The sequence below is a fragment of the Marmota marmota genome, unplaced genomic scaffold, assembly GCF_001458135.2.
Source record: "Marmota marmota marmota unplaced genomic scaffold, marMar, whole genome shotgun sequence".
In the NCBI taxonomy this organism is placed as follows: domain Eukaryota; kingdom Metazoa; phylum Chordata; class Mammalia; order Rodentia; family Sciuridae; genus Marmota; species Marmota marmota.
The window spans coordinates 48,781,488-48,796,305 of NW_025999842.1; the positions used below are offsets into that span (position 1 = coordinate 48,781,488).

Here is a 14,818-nt window from a genome sequence, read left to right on the forward strand (position 1 = left end):
TAAACTTTCTTGCATTGTCTCATACATGAGCTTTTGGGGACAACTAGTATCTAAACCATAACAGAATTAGAAACACCTTTTTATCCCCCAGGTGGTAAAGTATTGTGCTGAAGGATGGCACTTTGAGCATTAGGCAGATCTGAGTTTGAATATAAATTTAGGAACTGTCTAAATCGAAAAAAAATTTTATTTCCTATAAGTTGTTGTTTCCTCATCTGTAAAATAAGTGTATAAGGTTAATTTATAGGGAGATGTGAGAATTAACTAGTTGATATAAAAGAGTTCTATAGAGCCCTTGACACTCAGAAAAAGGCAATAGAAACTATCTATATTGTTATTGTTCCATTGGGTTTAGACTCATAATTTCAGTTCTGAACCTTTGTGTTCCAAGTCTCCTTATATGCTTTCTGCAGTATGTCATTAAAATAATGAAGATATTTTGGGTACTATAAGTCCTAATTAGCTGGAATGCCTAGCAATTTCATATATTATCCTCTAGTGATAACGTTGATAACACATTGATCTATATAGGCAAAAATTGAAGTGGACCACATTTTTCAAATGTTTGTTTCTGCTCTTTGTAATTCATTGTTGTTTTGCAGTTAAAAATAATTTTTCAACATGCTTAAATAGAGGAAAGGGTTAGATGGGTGTATCATCACATATCATCATATAATGCACACTAATTATATTTAAATGGTGATCTCATTTTCCTTCTATGATCCTAGAGGAGAATATCAACCTTGGCACTTTACCATATGGAAGACCCAGACTTCTTCAGAAGAAAAACAGTGTCTGTCTTCTTTATCAGCACCAGTTTGTGAGTGGATACAGCCATGACCTCCTCATGCCCCTCTGGGCATCCTATACCGTCAACAGAAATGCAAGTATTTGTTCCCTCTTTCACTATGTGTACCTATTTCAAATTATTAAGCAAAACATTAAAAGCATAGTTTCTCACTGTTACTCTCTATTATCTTTTCCTGAATGAGGGTAATACTGAACAGGAAGTCACATAAATTAAATTTCAGTTCTAATTCTGCCACTAACAAGTTACATGACTTTGACATGCATTTAGAGCAGACATCTGTGAAATAAGGTATATACAGCACAGGATTCTTCTTTGCCTATCTCCTCCTGGTTTTGCTAACTTATGATTCTGATTTATAATTTCATAAAATCAGTTTTAAAGTTAGTCGTAATTATTCATTTCTAAATACACAGCTTATGGGCACAAGTGCTTCCCTCAACTGCCCACATCATAGGGGGTCCTCATTGATAGGGTAGCCATGGAAGCTCAGTCCCATTGCTACGCATGCCATCTGGAGGGGAAGATGCCAGACACCTCTCCCTGTCCTACCAACACATAAGAAGTTGGGTGTAGAAAGGAGTTAGGGCAAATATCCCAGGAAAAGACCACCATTTCCCCTTGCTCCAGTGCCATGGTGGAAAGAGAATGTGATGGGGGAGTCCTAGAAAGAGAGAGAACAGGGAAGGAGGTCTTACCTGGTATTAATTTTAAGCTAGACTCACCAGACTTTCCAAGAGTGATTGGTCAGCTGTAAGGATGGATGCTCTTAAGGGATAGAAAAGGGATTTAAGAATGCTTCATTGAGAATAGTTGTGAGAGTTAATAAAAGTATAACTAATCCTGAGGTAAGTAAGTACAAAGATAGGGCATTGGAGTACACATGATATATAATATACACACATATTTATGTGTTTATATAAAGTATCTTGAACTTCATTTTTTTTAATTTCAAAGACTGCCTTTAATCACTTTTTAAATATGACTTCATAATATACAGCATGCACCCTGTTTTGTAGGCACCCTATCCTATCTATTGTTGTTTAGTACTGTAATTATGGAGGTTGTTGGTTCTCTTTGAACTTTTTAGTTTTGCGATGTCATTGAATCTGTGTGAATTCAGACATCGCTGCTCCTGAGGTTTCTCCCTTGCTGGCTCTCTTACCATCTCCCAACAATTTTTGGCTGCATACTTGGAAATGGAAGACCAACTCCAATCTCTAAAACTGTTTAGATAAAAACATGATAAACAAAATGAGCAGAGCAGAATAGGAAGATATTTGCACATCTCTGACGGACAGTGTCCTTAATAGTGTAAAGAATCTTTGTGCTTCAGTTAGAAAAAAGATGACTATACCAGGAGGAAAATAGAAAGTAGGGAAGGATGTGAACTGACAGGTAGCCAACCGCAGCTCACCTCTCACTATTTACCCAGGGATTTTCTTCTCTTCCTGTGCCCTGTACCTGATGGTTCTTTTCCTTTGGTTCTTCAGGACAGTTTCTCTACAGAAGACTTTTCCAACTGTCTCTTCAAGGACTTCCGGGTTTCTCTTAGTCCTGTCCACAAATGTTCCTTTTATAAAAACAATGCTAAACTGAATTATGGGTTCCTTGCCCCACCACGTAAGTATCTTCCTCCTGCCCTTCCCTTTTCTTCTCTTGCTTTCTTTTGTCTTCTTGTTTATTAATTTTTCATACAGGGCTGGCGGTGTATGTAGCTCAGTGGTAGAGCACTCGTCCAGCATGCGCAAGGCCCTGGGTTTGATCCCCAGCAAATAAATAAACAAAATAAATAAATGGGTGGTAAGAAATCTTTCAAACATGATAGGGCAGTGGACCTTGGAAATCGGCCTCGGGTTCTTAGGAAGGAGATATACCTGTATTGATTGAAAATAAAGTGTGATTTGTCAAAGAATTAGGTAAAGGTGGAGCCTTCCAAAGGCCTGCTTGTTCACTGCTGCAGAGCCTCCTCGGGAATGGACTTTTGAAGTGCCAAATTTGTTTTTTTTTTTTTTTTTTAGAGACAACCTTAAAAGGTAAAAATCAGAAGACTTCATTCAGGTGCTCAAATACCCTCAGCATCCAGTCCAGTCCCCAGAATGTCTGTAGTCAGAACTTGGCTGTTGCCTTCTAGAGACCGGAGCCAAGGCTGCAGCTCACACAAGGCGGCCTTGTCCATCAGGTTGAGGCAGACAGCCTGCAAGACCGCCCATGGTGTTTTTTTCTGGGTAGTAGGTGTTGTTATGAAGTCAGAGTCTTTTTTTTTCCTTTGATTATGAAAATGTTTAAGGAAAGAAGTTTATAAACACAATTCACTTTAGTAGAAATAGGCATATGTTTACTCTGAGGCTCTTCTAGTAAGTTTCTGCTTTTTGGATAAATTCATCTTGAAAAGGGAAAAAAATATAAAAACTTTTTTTTAAGGGACTTGACCAGATACATTACATTTCCCCTTCACTTGGTACCTGGGGAAGTTTTACAGGTTTAAGATGATACTTGGCTTATGTTTTTAAATGTCACCCCTAGGGGAAACTATAATTTCGAATGTTATTTGTGTAGGATGAAAAAGTTGTCCTTTTTTTTTTTCCTTCTAGAATTAAATAAAGAGTCAAGTCAAATATATTCTGAAGCTTTGCTAACTACTAATATAGTGCCAATGTACCAGAATTTTCAAGGTAAAAAGCTTTATATTTTATAAATTCAGTACATAAAGGTATAGTCTGAATATAATAGGATTTATGGCCTAAATTAAATGAGTAAATATCAAATACATTCTTAAAGATTTATTTGATTTTGAGAATTATAGGACTCAAAAAATTAGAATTGTGATATATTTTAATGACTATGCTGTTTTATGTTTATAAAAAGTATGTAAAAAAAGATGGGGGATTTCCCCACCTTAGCCTAGAGCAGAGTTTCTGGGGACCCTACCAAAAGATATGAGATTAGGCTGTGTTGGGTTTCATAAAGAATACTAAACCAAAACAATCTTTTGGTGTCCTCAGAAATGATCAAATCTTCCTTAAAATAGAATCAGAGTCCTTTTTCCTTTTATCTAGTATCGTCAACACATGTTATGGTGATATTTCAATTGATTTCAATCTTTTTTATTCCAACATGACACCTACATTACTCACGAAGAATAGTGTTTACCATATACAGAGAAAGAAAGCAAGAAATTATAAGATAAACATTAATCATATGTACTACACTTAGGTTTTGCTTTCTTTTGTTTTCTTTCAAATTTTCTGACCTAGAAAATAAAAGTGCTTTAATTCTAACATAAAAAAGTATATAAAGTTTTTCGTAAAGTTATCTACCTAATACAGTCAACTAATACTTATATTAACTTTCAGTCTGATTCTCTCTTTAACTATTTGAAAGTTCTTGGTAATTGTTATTGTTTTAAAATGTACTTCATATCATCATTAGCCATTGTGGCTTGACTCCTGCAGAGTAAATATACATTCGTACTTTAACTGCTCTGTAAAATATCAAAATATAGAGCATATATGGAGATTTTTACTCTAATTTAGATCTATAACACTTGTGAATAGTTCAATATTTATAATAAATCTGAATAATTTACTTGGTGTTTGTAATGTTGTTATATTTAACCATGACATATAATCAAAATGGTTCATTATAGTGCACACATGCAGGGATGCCCAAAATAGAATTGAATTCAGCTTTTGACCAAAGCCAAACAATGGATTTTGGAGCTCACATTTAAGACTTAAGTCAAACTTGACTTTATCTCTAATTATAGCAAATCATTAATTTTGAATGATGATGTGAACTGATTTCACATGTGGCATACAATTTTTTTTTAAACTCTATCATCTGCCTTGTTTCAGTCATATGGCGCTACTTTCATGACACCCTCCTGCAAAGGTATGCTGAAGAAAGGAATGGCATCAACGTCGTCAGCGGTCCTGTGTTCGACTTTGATTTTGATGGACATTATGATTCCACAGAGATTCTGAAGCAGTAAGAACATATTTTATTACCTTAAAAATAGCTGTCAGTGGAGATTACTGTCCTGTGGAGGTAACAGAACCCTTCCTCTCTAGTATAATTCACATCTACTCACAAGGCTCTTCTGGCTACACTGAAAGCTCTTGAAATCTCTGATTGATTTGATGTTTTGCTCAGTGTTCAGCAAAATAGTTCTTAGATAAGAGAACTTATATTTTCCCCCCTTTTGATTCAAATCAGTAATTACTGGGCTCAATTTCAATGCTGAACTCAGTATTTAAGATCTCTGTGTAGTGAAATGTTAAGATACTATCTTAATAAATAGACTCCCAGGCAGAAGATGAAGAACTGAATGGTGTGGTTGCAGATACCCTGAGGCCAGGGGTGTAAAACCATGGTGCCTCAAGTCTGGTGGGTTTGGGTTAAGGTCACAGCTCTTAGGTAACTCTGACTGGAGAGCAATGATAGAGCAGCTCCTTATGGTGCTGTTTTTATAAAATGAGATGGGAAAACATTTTAGTTTTTTTTTTTTTTTTTTTTTTTTTTTTTCATTTCCAGGGGTCAAACCCATGGCTTTGCCAGTGATCCCCAGCTAGTTATCTTTTTTTAAAGAATAATTACAAGATTTGGGGGAGCAATTTTGCTTTCAAGATCACAAGACTGAAGACTCCACTGAGATTTGGCCTCTTGGAAGAATTTTCCTACTCTCCCAGGCTGACTTAGGGGTTGCTATTTACCCATATTTATCTGGGATCATATCAAGTCTGCAAAATTGCAATTTTGTTACTATATAACTTGATACATGAACGTCCCACATAAGCAGCCTCAAAGCTCATAGCAATAGAGAGGAAGAGACCTTCATAGTTTCCTATTCATAGTTTTCACCAGAGCCCTATGTTCTAATCTGTTTTATATATTATGATTCCATGTAATATCATATTCGAAAATAATCATCCCACTACCTTAAACTTTTAAAGATGCTGGAAAAAAATCCCACAATTTTAAAACCAAAGGAAATATCAATCTCAGCACTGCAAAAAGAAAAAGAAATGGAAATAGGAGAATCATGATAAGTTAAAGATTTTGCTTCAAATATCTTAATAGGTGGCAATTTTTAAAAAATTAAGTTTCAAGGTAAGAAAAAAAATCCAGTTAAAACAAAAGAGAATGCATGACTCCATGTCCTCTCTGAAGGAACTAGAATTAAAAAAAAAAAAAAAATTCCTCACCTGTTACCTCTGTGTCTTCTATTTGTTCATAACTTCAAGACTTATTGAGAACTGCCAGTAATCGTAAGAATCTTGTTGGTAGGTGTTCAAAAATATTTTTGTTTCCTTTAGCATCTCAGTTCAAGTGTCTTTAGGTAGAACTGAAAAAAATAATTTGAATTTCAATAGAAAGTAATTATTTGGGTCTTCTAATTATTAGTTTCAATCAATAGAATATATTCAGACACTGTGATTACCTAACTTCTTATAAATAATTTAATTGAATTTTAGTTTTAAATGTGCTTTGTTAGAACATGTTTTATCAAAGTGCTCATTAAAAGGAAGATCATTATTTCCTTCTGAAAGTGAATATTGGCATATTTTACAGAAACATCAAAGTCATCCGTAATCAAGAAATTCTGATTCCAACTCACTTCTTCATTGTGCTAACCAGTTGTAAAAATAAATACCAGGATCCCTTGCAGTGTGAAAACTTAGATACCTTAGCTTTCATTTTGCCTCACAGGCCTGACAACAGCGAGAGCTGTGCGGTAAGTAGCCTTCATTAATCTCTTTTGCATATTGAATATTAAGCTTGTGTGTATGTTTGTATGCATGTCTTACATCAGACAACTGTGGAGAAAAACACAACTGTTGAAATGTATGTGGACTTTGAAATTTCGTCTTGATCCTCTAAGATGACAGGTCTTTGAAGAAGTTCACCTTCTCTGCCAAAGACACTCAGAATCAGATTGGACTCAAACTTCACATGGTCTCATCACCAAATTCTAAGTTTATATGAAATGTGATTTTTTTTTTTTTACTTAAAAACTGGTTTTATAAAAATTTTCAGCACTATTATAAATTAGTCTTAACGTTGTGGTTAGACATTTCAAATAAATGTCTACATATAACTTTATTATGAAAATCTCCTTTCCTGTTGTGTTGTCATTCCAGTGTTTGGAAACCATTTTATATTTAGAGTTTTAGAATTCTAAATTGTAGATTTAAAAATTAAAATGGCACACATGTTAACAATTGGTAAGTGTTTCCAAATGATGAAGAGTACTCCCCACATTTCCTGGGGTGTTTTTGTGTTTCGAGGTTGTTTTCTTTTTTGTGGAGCTTGGGATCAAACTCAGGACACTATGTGTACTAAACACACACTGTGCTACTGAGTTGCCCTCCCAACCCCCTAGGTCTTTTTTTTTTTTTTTTCCTTCACTGAAGTTACACAACGTAAATCCAGACCTGAGTTGGCAAGAATTTTTGACTTTCATACCAGACCCTGTGGGTGTGGGTGTGGGTGTGGTTGATATCTGGAATTCCGTGGTCATGGTCAAAAGGATGTTGAGGCCCACTGTGAGCTCAGCAGGAGAGAGTGTTGTACTCACTCATTTATCCATGGTCTCCTTTAGCCAGCTATTCATCAGGGTATTAAATTTGATCCTCTGAAACCCCACACCACACGAGTGACATTTCTTGCAGTATCTATGCAATACATAAGCATGTGTTACAGGCCTACTTTATTTTTTCCAAATTTGATACAACTAGTTGAACAAATATGATATACATATTAGATATCTATATATTTGATAGATATAAATATTAGAAGACAAGCTACTCAACAGTGGGGATTCTGTCTAATATCATATGGCATCTGCCATTTCGGAGTACTGCAACATCCCAACTGATTAAGCTGGGGAGATGGGAGATCTTATTGGAAAAGCGAAGTGAGTGTTGTTGGTGATTCTCCTTTTGTTTTCCATCCTCATAGCACGGGAAGCTTGAGCCCTCATGGATTGAAGAGTTGTTTATGTTGCACAGAGCCCGGATCACAGACATTGAACTCATCACTGGACTCAGCTTCTATCAAGAAAGAAAAGAGCCAGTTTCAGACATTTTAAAGTTGAAAACACATTTGTCAACCTTTAGTCAAGAAGACTGATTTTTTTATTAAAAAAAAAAAAAAACACACCATAAATCTTTTTGAGACAATCTTATATTTTATACAGCCCTCTATCCATGCTATTCCTTTTTTTTTTTTTTTTTTGGAAAGGATCTATTTCTTANAGATGAAGATTTTTTTTTTTTTTTTTTTTTGGAAACTGTTGAGCAGAGTTGGAACTGAGGATCCTCTGTGATTCAGACATCTCAGGGAAACTTGTGGACTCAGCACAGCAGCAGGAGAGTGCTTCTATTGTGTCTTGCAGAAATTTCTGTGCAGAAACTATGTGTGTTATTGAAGTTCAAAGACAGACCACACCTAAACTGCTCTTTTATTTCTCTTAAGGGAGAAATAGCTGTGAACATTGTCTGGACACCAGATAGTAGAATTATATTATTGGTAATAAATATGGTGTTGGAAAACACTAGGCTAATTAATAGAATTGGCATAGTCCATGTTACATTAGTATCTTAACAAGAATTTACAAGTGGCTCTAGATTCCTTTTCATTTGGAGTTTCTTTGTTTTTAGTTTTAAACAACAAAAAAAAAATAGTGGAAATCAAAATATTTCTGAGGTCCTATTTCTTCCTTTTCTTTATACTCCCTCAAAAACAAATTAATTAATCTTGTGGCTTTTTAAAGTTGTGATTGTATTTCTTTATATTTAAGGTCTCTCTAACACCTGTGAGTTTGGTATATCTACCAATTTTAAAATTTTACTCTATGCTTGTACAAAAAAAAAATATTTCCATAGTGTTCATAATTAACAGAGGCTGAAAATAGCCCTAAATGTGGTTCTTTAAGACTGTTAAAATTGAGTCTTATCTGGGTGAAACCTCAGAGAATTTGTGAGTATATGAAGGTGACATTTTTCACAGAGAAGGTAGGAATGTTTTCCTGTGTACGCAAGAATGACTACCAGCTACAGAGCTGTTCTGTGCTCAGCTGTTCGTTTTGAAGCTCCATAAATGACAAAATGAACTTGATTTTCCTACTACTTGGCAATAACCTTTCATTCCAACTGTGAAACTTCAAAGACTACATTAGGCTACTTGGGTTCGATTTAGGTATAATATTAGTACACCAAAGATTTGTATGTGTCCTACATTTGATAATCATTCTTCAACTGCCTAGGAATGAACTGCAAAGACCTTCAAATAATATAAATTGCAACTGAAATTTTAATTTAATAACTTAGTTTAATTGGTTTTTGTCTTGATCTCACAGTTTCCTAAAGCTCTGAATGTATATTTTTTCAGTCTAATTTTCTCTCCATTGTTCAGATTTAGTTATTTCCATTTTTCTATCTTAGAGTTCCCTGATTCATTTTCACCCTAATCCATTCTGCTGTTGAGCCTATGCATTGATTTTTACATTTCACCTTTTGTATTTTTTTACTTCTAAGATTTCTACTTGATTTTTCTTTATGTCTTCTATTTACTGAGAATTTTTATTTCTTTGCTAAGATTTTCTGTTTTTGTTGTTGTTGTTTTGTTTTGTTTTGTTTAGTTTGTTTCAAGGGTGTTCTCATTACTTGTTGGAGCATTTTTACGTTGGCTGCTGTACGATTCTCATCAGATCATTCCAACATCTTTGTCATTGCAGTGTTTGAATCTATTTTTTTTAACTTCGAAAAAAATTCCTGCTTCTTAGTAAGATTAATAGTTTTTAATTGAAACCTATATATTTTAGGTATTCTGTTATAAGACTGTGGATCTTATTTGAACTTTTTGTTTTTGCTAGGGTTTTTTTTTTTTTTTTGGTTTTTTTTTTCTGATAGCATCCTAGCAGGGAAATTGGGGGCACTGCCTTCATATTACCAGGTATGGCTAGGATTCCAGGTTCCCCACTCAGCCTCCATTGACACTTGAGGTGAGAGGAGATAAATAAGGTGGGAATTTGGCTCTGCATTAGCTCTCTATTGATCCCTTCTTGACTGAGATGTGCATGGCACCTGTTAACTGCTCCCACATGGTCTCCACTTACACTTTGGGACTGGGGTGGAGGAAATGACTTCATTATCAACAGGTAAGGATGAAATACCCAATTCGCTATTCTCAGCTTTCCCTGACCCTTACCCTGTCAGGGGATCTGGGACACCTCTTTATATCTTGTCAAGGTTGGAAGTCTGGGCTCCCCACTAAGCCCTTGCTGGTATGGGGGGACCACGGTTCTTTTTGTGGTTGCTTCATTGGAGCAGAATGACTTTCGTTTCATGTCATGCTAGGCTACCCATTTTTTTGCCCATTGGCTGGCAAGAGAGCAGGCCTCTCATGGGACATTTCTTTTTCCCCTTTGCTCTTGTTGTTTGCAGGTTGTTGACTTCTTCAGCTTCCAGTCTGAGATATATGAGCTAAAAGATAACTAAGGGACACATCCCAGTGTTATTTCTTGGGTCCTGTGGCCCCTATCCTGTTTTCCGCCTTTTCTCCACCATTCAGAGTCTTCTTGCATTTGTTGTATATATAGTATCCAGGCTTTTTGTACACTTAGCAAAAGGATATCTACTTCATATTTGTAGAAGTGACTTGTTGATTTTTATATAGTCTTTAAAACATGTACAGACACATGATAAGCTTTACTTAAAAAATCTTGGCAGAGCTTTATTAAATAGATATATGTCCAATCCCTGTGCTAGACACCAAGAATACAGGAACAAGTTAAACTCCTTACATTCTTGAGGGAGTGGAAGCAGCCAAGTGTAAATGATCCCTAAGGAGTGGGAACTATTATTTCAAAGCCATGAGCTGGGTGTCAGAGAGCACAAAGGAGATACTGGTTGCTTCTTGGCAGTTTCAACATTGGTTTCTCAACCTTTGGGCTAAGGCTTGAAGGATGAATTGGAGCTCTGCAGGAGAACACAGTAAAGATGGGACATTCTAATATCCCTTGGATGGATAAATTTTTGGAATTTTCCCATTTACCACTATTTTTGATATATTATGTAAGCATCACAGTGACCAATTTATAATGTACAACTCTATTTTTTTTTTTTTTTTTTTTTTNTTTTTTATTCCAACATGACACCTACATTACTCACGAAGAATAGTGTTTACCATATACAGAGAAAGAAAGCAAGAAATTATAAGATAAACATTAATCATATGTACTACACTTAGGTTTTGCTTTCCTATAATAATCTGTTCTTAAAGGAAATGTTAGGCTAACATTTGTTACCCTGTCAGGGGATCTGGGACTCTTTAAAGGAAAGAGCATCTGTATTCTTTTTAGGTATTTATCTGTTGCTCTTATACAGTATTCTTTCCTTTTTTTTTTTTTTTTTTGTGTGTGTGTGTGTGAAAGAGACCTCTCCTTATATTATTTCAATTTAAAACGTGACATATCTCTACTCCCCCAATTTGAGTTCACATGACCACCCCTCAGTATTCGTGGGGAATTGGGTCTAGGATCTCTTCCACATTTCAATATCAAAACTTTTGATACCCAAATCTATGGATATTTGAGCCCATTATATAAAATGGTGTAGTATTTGCATATAATTGACACAATCCTGTACTTTGTCATCTCTAGATTATTTATATTAACTAATGCAATATAAACACAATATAAATAGTTGTTATACTATGTTGTTTATAGAATGATGGCAAGAAGGAAAATGCCTGTACATGTTCAGTATAAATAATTATTTTTCAAACATTTTTAATCTGCAATTGATGGAATCCATGGTTATAGAACCCACGGCTCTGAACGGCTGACTGCATATGGAAATATCTTTTTCCTAATAAAGGCTATTCTTTACTTTTCTAATGCAAAATGAAACTTTTTTAAAAAAAAATCTTAAATATTACTGCTATTCCTCCAGTCATACTCCATATTCCTCCAGTTACTCCAGGTAAGTAACTTTCAAAGAAAATTTTGAAGTTGTCAATTCATTCATTGCAGAGAAAAAGAAACAGGCACAATTTTAAAATATTTTCTTGAGTCAAGAAAAAAGGACAAACCTTAGGGGCAAGAAGATAAATGCTCAGGCACCACCAGAGTAAGTAGACACATAGAGTTCAAGGACTCTTAGGCCAGTTGGCCAGTCCTGTGTGAGGAGATAAGGTGGGGGTGGAGCAGAGACCACCCCTCTCCTGGAGAAGTTACTCTCTCCCCTTGGCTTTTTTCTGTAAGTAGCCACAATAACTGCTGGATCCTGCACTGCAGGTACTTGCTTAGATTTCCGAGAAGCTAAGTTTGACCTTTGAAACTGAGTGTAGTGATTATACTTACTGAAGCTTATCAGAGGAATTTGGGGAGGCGGTCAGTGCTTTCATAAGCATTAAGTAAAATCTTACATGGCTATAATCCAAGGACATTTTCCCTGATATTGGGCCAGTCTAAACATTGTAAGAGAGAAAAAAATTCTTCTATAGAATATAGGTATCTCTAAGTTAAGAAATGTGGGCTTTCAAATAAAACTTAAATATACTGAATCTTGCCTGCTTTTCTGTGTGGATATGTGTGTCAAGGGTGGGGAGGGGATGGAGGAGATTCTCCAAGAATATGACACAAAGTCCAAGTGTTGTTGACAGTCAACCACAGCTATATTGTTGGAAGGAGAAAAAAGATCCAAAGTTCATTTCAGGATCATAGAGTAAACATTTCTGATCTGTAACCTATATCCTTGTTTGGGGTATTTTTATTACATGTAGTCATACTTCCAGGTAAAACCAAGTGACAGACATATATAACTATCCTTCCAGTATTTTGAATTGTTTGAAACCAGAGGGAAAAGTAGCCCACTTGTAACTTCTCTAGGAATCTTTTGATGTGAAATGTTTGCATTTACCCTTTCCATTACAGATCTATGGTTGAAGAAAAATAAAGATGTTTACTAGCAATTATATTCATACCAGAAATTATAAATGTATAATATATGACTTACAAAAGGAAGCTATATAAAGCAAGCCTTCTTCCCCCCCCCCCCCCACAATGCTTATTTATAAATCATGAATTCAGGGAATGATTTTAGGATTTTAAAAGGACTAACTAATACTTTGACTTAAATTCATTTTTTATTTTATTTTATGATATATCAGAAACTCAGGGCTCAGAATTAGAACCTACTTTAGCTTTAACATAGTAAAGATACAAAACAATTTAATAAAGATACAGGAAATAAAATGTTTACAACATCCCAATAGTTCCCATTTTTGAAAAATGTTCATGGATACACTTATGTAGCATCTTAAAAGTGTGACATAAAGGAAAAAAAAGCAGGGGTCTCAGAACTGAAAGTTTAAATCACTGAAAACTTGAAAGTATTTTAAAGGAGACTGAAATCTTCTCAGTCTAATGAATGGATCTCATTGCTCAATTTTTCATAGTTTTTAAAATTTTGAGATGGTGAGAAACTGATGTAACTCCATTTTTGAGAAACCAGCCTCTACCTCAGAGCAAAGCCTGTCCAAGGAAGGGGGCGTGGCCCTTGTCCTTGGAAAACCCCACAGAGCACTCCTAGGCACATACCCACCCTGCTGTGTTGTATGTCTGCAAAAATGCAATTTTTTGCTGTTCCATAATTTGTATACAGTGTTGCTAGATGGCATTGTGACCAAATAGGAAGTTGTACTCAGACCCCAGACACTAAATTCAAATATATGATTTGCTATAAACCATCTATGCAACCAAAAGAAAGAAAATAATTTCAGGATGATGTGGTTGTAAAGGATGGTTAGTTCTACTTGAGGGATCAGGGTCCTGACTTGATCTTACCCTCAAGAGAATATCATTATCACAAATTTCATAAAGAAGTCAAAAAGTCTCAAGAAGCTTCACTATCTAAACATTACACAGTCTGTGGCCCTCTGCTAAGTTTGCTGATACTGTAACCTTTGAGCTTTCCCTCCAAAATTTTAACTGATGAGATTTTTGTGTCACGAGTGTGCTGTTTCACATGGACTATAACTCAATATCATGGAATTTTTCCCCCTATTGTCTATTTTTATTTGGCATTTACCATGCATTTCTTATATTTACAGATAAAGTCATATATTTATTGTCATGTCTCCAAAGTTATCCATTACTGAAAACAGAAATAATCTGTATGTACATCCACTGTTGCAAGCATAGTGCCTGGAACAGAGTTGTTGTTCATTAAAAATGTGCAGATGAATGAATACCAATGGGATAATCCTACCAAAACATCCATTTAAGATAGCAAATGCATCTCAGCTTACAGAAATGCAACTAGAGGACAACTACATAGAAATCAATTGTTCTTTGCCTCCTTGATTTTTAAGTGCCAGATGGAATTTTCCATGGGATTTTTTTTTTTTTTTTTAAGAAACTCATTCATAGAAATCTTGCCAGGGTACAAGGCAGGATTTTTGAAAACAATAAATGAAAGATGAGGATGTCGTTTAAGGGCCATTTACAATTGTTCTAAATAACTTCATGCTGTGGAAAGTCTGCTGCTTTGTGAGCTGAAGAGAAAAGAATGAACTTTCCAGGGTTTTGACATCCCCAAAGAAACTTCTTTATGAAGCACATAGTGTTTCTCCAGCAACGTGCTGCTGTCCTAAACACTAGCAATGGTGGAGGTAGATGTGTAGAAGTACCTCCATTCTCTTTCCACCAATCCCAGGTCATACCTTCTTCTGCAAGGAAGAGTATATCAGTGCAGAAGAACATAAGTAAATAGTAGCGCCCATACCAGGGCATCTGGAACAAATAGACTTCAGATATCTTCCACATGTGTTACAGAGAGGAGTGACTTTTCCCATTACTTCCTCCCATCTTTGAGATTCCAGGCAATGGAATTTACTCTGATTTTAGCAGTAAGCTAAAAATTATTAAAATATCCCTATCCTTCAGTGTCTCATGGAAGACTGATAGTGAAAATGAAATACAAAATGTAAATTTTCATATAC

The 14,818-nt window shown here is 35.3% G+C and overlaps 1 protein-coding gene across 3 annotated transcripts in view; it reads left to right on the forward strand.

The window, feature by feature from the left end:
* Positions 1-8,046, forward strand: part of Enpp1 (ectonucleotide pyrophosphatase/phosphodiesterase 1) — a 63,539-nt gene extending 55,493 nt beyond the window's left edge. For all 3 annotated transcript variants that reach the window (XM_048798426.1, XM_048798427.1, XM_048798429.1), the window contains 6 exons: positions 729-883; positions 2,302-2,431; positions 3,403-3,483; positions 4,666-4,798; positions 6,383-6,545; positions 7,772-8,046. In XM_048798426.1, coding sequence (XP_048654383.1) covers positions 729-883; positions 2,302-2,431; positions 3,403-3,483; positions 4,666-4,798; positions 6,383-6,545; positions 7,772-7,942 — 833 coding nt within the window. In that variant the 3' untranslated portion in view covers positions 7,943-8,046. The remainder of the gene's footprint in view (positions 1-728; positions 884-2,301; positions 2,432-3,402; positions 3,484-4,665; positions 4,799-6,382; positions 6,546-7,771) is intronic.
* The last annotated feature ends 6,772 nt before the right edge of the window (positions 8,047-14,818 follow it).